Source organism: Saprolegnia parasitica (genome assembly GCF_000151545.1).
Source record: "Saprolegnia parasitica CBS 223.65 unplaced genomic scaffold supercont2.1152, whole genome shotgun sequence".
Lineage (NCBI taxonomy): Eukaryota > Oomycota > Saprolegniomycetes > Saprolegniales > Saprolegniaceae > Saprolegnia > Saprolegnia parasitica.
This window is the reverse complement of record NW_012157546.1, coordinates 1-2,358: the sequence shown is the minus strand read 5'-3', so window position 1 is coordinate 2,358 and position 2,358 is coordinate 1. Positions and strand designations below refer to the sequence as shown.

General features: G+C 55.9%; 2 protein-coding genes across 2 annotated transcripts; one reads left to right on the top strand and one right to left on the bottom strand.

Moving 5' to 3' along the window:
* The first annotated feature begins 29 nt into the window (after positions 1-29).
* Positions 30-748, top strand: SPRG_18371 (hypothetical protein). The gene is made up of 3 exons (XM_012357808.1): positions 30-110; positions 159-227; positions 273-748. The coding sequence occupies exons 1-3, from the start codon at positions 58-60 to the stop codon at positions 646-648; spliced, it is 498 nt and encodes a 165-aa protein (XP_012213198.1). The 5' UTR covers positions 30-57; the 3' UTR covers positions 649-748.
* Positions 749-1,573: 825 nt separating this feature from the next.
* On the bottom strand, positions 1,574-2,195 carry SPRG_18370 (hypothetical protein; the record flags this gene model as incomplete). The annotated part of the gene is made up of 1 exon (XM_012357807.1): positions 1,574-2,195. Exon 1 carries the CDS (start codon positions 2,159-2,161, stop codon positions 1,574-1,576), a length of 588 nt encoding a protein of 195 aa, XP_012213197.1. The 5' UTR covers positions 2,162-2,195.
* Positions 2,196-2,358: the final 163 nt, after the last annotated feature.

The following is a 2,358-nucleotide window of genomic DNA, read 5'->3' as shown; positions in this document are numbered from 1 at the left end:
GCGGTCCTCGCCTTTAGCATCCTCCTCTTCTTCTTCTTCCTCCTCGTGTACCCACACATGACATTCCTTGGCACGGACATGTTTGGCGTGACCCCTGTCATGCTCGGCGCGTACGTCTGGCTGAGATGAGCGGTGTATCATGATGATATACATGCTAGGGATCTCTACTGGGCCGTCTTCTTCCTCATTCCGGTTGCAGGCATCCTTGTCGATGTGTCCCTGACAAGGTACATCGTCTCGCATCATGTTGTCTTGCCTACATTGTGGTGTAGCATTTACCGTATGTACTGGCCGACGGAAGCCAACATCTTGCGCGAACGCAGCGCGCTCAAGAAGGTCGACCAGCGCATCACGGACTTTTCGAGCCGCAAGGGTCTCGCGTCGCAGTCGTACGTCGACAACGAGGGTGATGAGAAGGCGGGCGTCCGCAACCTCGAGATGCGCAGCTACAAGGGGTTTGCCTTCTCTGCGCCCGACGACAAACAGGCGACGACACACCAAACGAGCACCGGGGCCAGCGTCCGCGAAATCGCAACGCTGCGCGTCGACCAGCTCAGCACCGGGCGGCGCCTCAGCGACACCCAGTCGATGCACGGCCCCCGCGACTCGTTCAAAGCCAACGAAGCGCGATCGTCGACCAAGCCGTAGCCGCCGTCGACACGGAACACCATCGAAATAACCATGTAGCTAGCGGCTCTTTGCTTTTCTTTCACAATACTATCAATACACCCCATGCCATTGTCTCGTTGATCATGTGACCCTCGATGAATGCAAGGCCTTGGAGAAGGGACGGAATGGTCAGCACGGCAGAGGCGTCGCCGACGCCATCGCGGACGCGGTCGATGTCGCCGATCTCGCCTCGCGCGACCGAAAGAGCATGTACACGTCCTGTACATGCACCTGGATCGGTGTGTTCCGTCCTCCTTCATTATGATGCCCTGCATCGTCCTTGCCGAGAACCATTGTACGTATAAATGACGTCAGCGCTCGAGAAATGACGGTCATTTACGTGAAAATGCGGTGATATCACGGTGCAGATCGCCGGCGCGATCCAATGCAAAATAACGTCATGACGATTGATATGCTGAGCGCAAGCGTGTGGCGCTTACGTCATTGTCAACGTCGATCCAGTCGCTGACGCACGAACACTCGCTGACCTGGACAGCGTCCATAGTCGCTACATATGACGGCCCGGTGAGCGAATGAAGAAGAAGGAGGTTGCTAGTCTCTAAGAACTCTTTGTAACAACGAAGATAACGCGAAACACGTTCATATATATATATGTGGTTCTACTCCACAAGCAAACAACCGCCGCAGATCTCATTGTTTTATCTTTTACGACTTACAAGGCACAAAGGGGCCGAGTTCCGTGACAGCGCCCAGTCGGCCCACAGTCGACCACTGTCTCTTCTGCAGCTTCAATCGAGGCCGGTACCGTGCCGCAAAGTAGTAATAGAAGATCACCGATGCATGAGGTATTGCATTGCCATGTATACAACCGAAGGGTCGGCTTTAAATTTAGCTGATATACAACAGATACATTTTTTGTTTACACGCAGGAGGCATAAAAAGACTACATGTCGGTGGCGTTGAAGATGCGGCCTTCGAGGATCTCGTCGTGCTGGATGCCGTAGCAGAGGCGTTTGTCGCAAAACTTGCGGTTGAGGACGCGGGGTGGCGCGCCGGCGCCATCCGCGTCCACTTGCACGTGGACGCTCGTGGGCAGTCGCGTGTCGATCCATTGGAGCTCGACGCAGATCTGCGGCTCGAGCGGGTCGCCCATCGCCATTTTATGCACGGCGCTGCCCAGCATTTCCATGTTGAGCTTCTTCTTCTGCGTCAGCGACACCCAGATCTTGGCCTTGGTCCCGTCGCGGTGCGCGCTGAGGTCGATCTCGCCTTCGCCAATGCACTCGCCCAGCGAAAGTGTGTCGTGGTTGTACACGACGAGCTTGATTGTCTCGGGCTTCGCCTCGGATTTGAACACTTCCTTTTCATGCAGTGGAAAGATCAGGTGCTCGTTCCAGAGCGGGTTGAGCGTATGGCGCTTGATGGACGTCATGTGCTTGAAGCTGCCGCACGTCAGCACAACGTACGGGTCGAGAACGTTGCGCATCATGTACGAGCGCAAGTTGCGGCCTTCGAGGATCGACAAGTGCATCTCGCTCGGGTGGTGGATGAGTTCCTTCCCGAGCCGATCCAATGTGTCGAGGTGCACGATATGGCCTTGGAGCCATCGGCCTTTTGACCGTCGACGCCAGCAGCACGGGCATCTGCAGCTCAAAAAATGCGCACCGGCGTCGGGCTCTTGAGCGCGTACCGTTCGTGTTGGAGCCACACTAAACACGGAATCGATCG

Excerpts from the sequence above, each read along its gene's own strand:
- SPRG_18371 (XM_012357808.1), top strand. The coding sequence starts at position 58 with ATGACATTCCTTGGCACGGACATGTTTGGCGTGACCCCTGTCATGCTC. Across the intron at positions 111-158 it reads ACCCCTGTCATGCTCGGCGC|GGATCTCTACTGGGCCGTCT; the intron begins GTACGTCTGGCT and ends TATACATGCTAG. Across the intron at positions 228-272 it reads GTCGATGTGTCCCTGACAAG|CATTTACCGTATGTACTGGC; the intron begins GTACATCGTCTC and ends ATTGTGGTGTAG.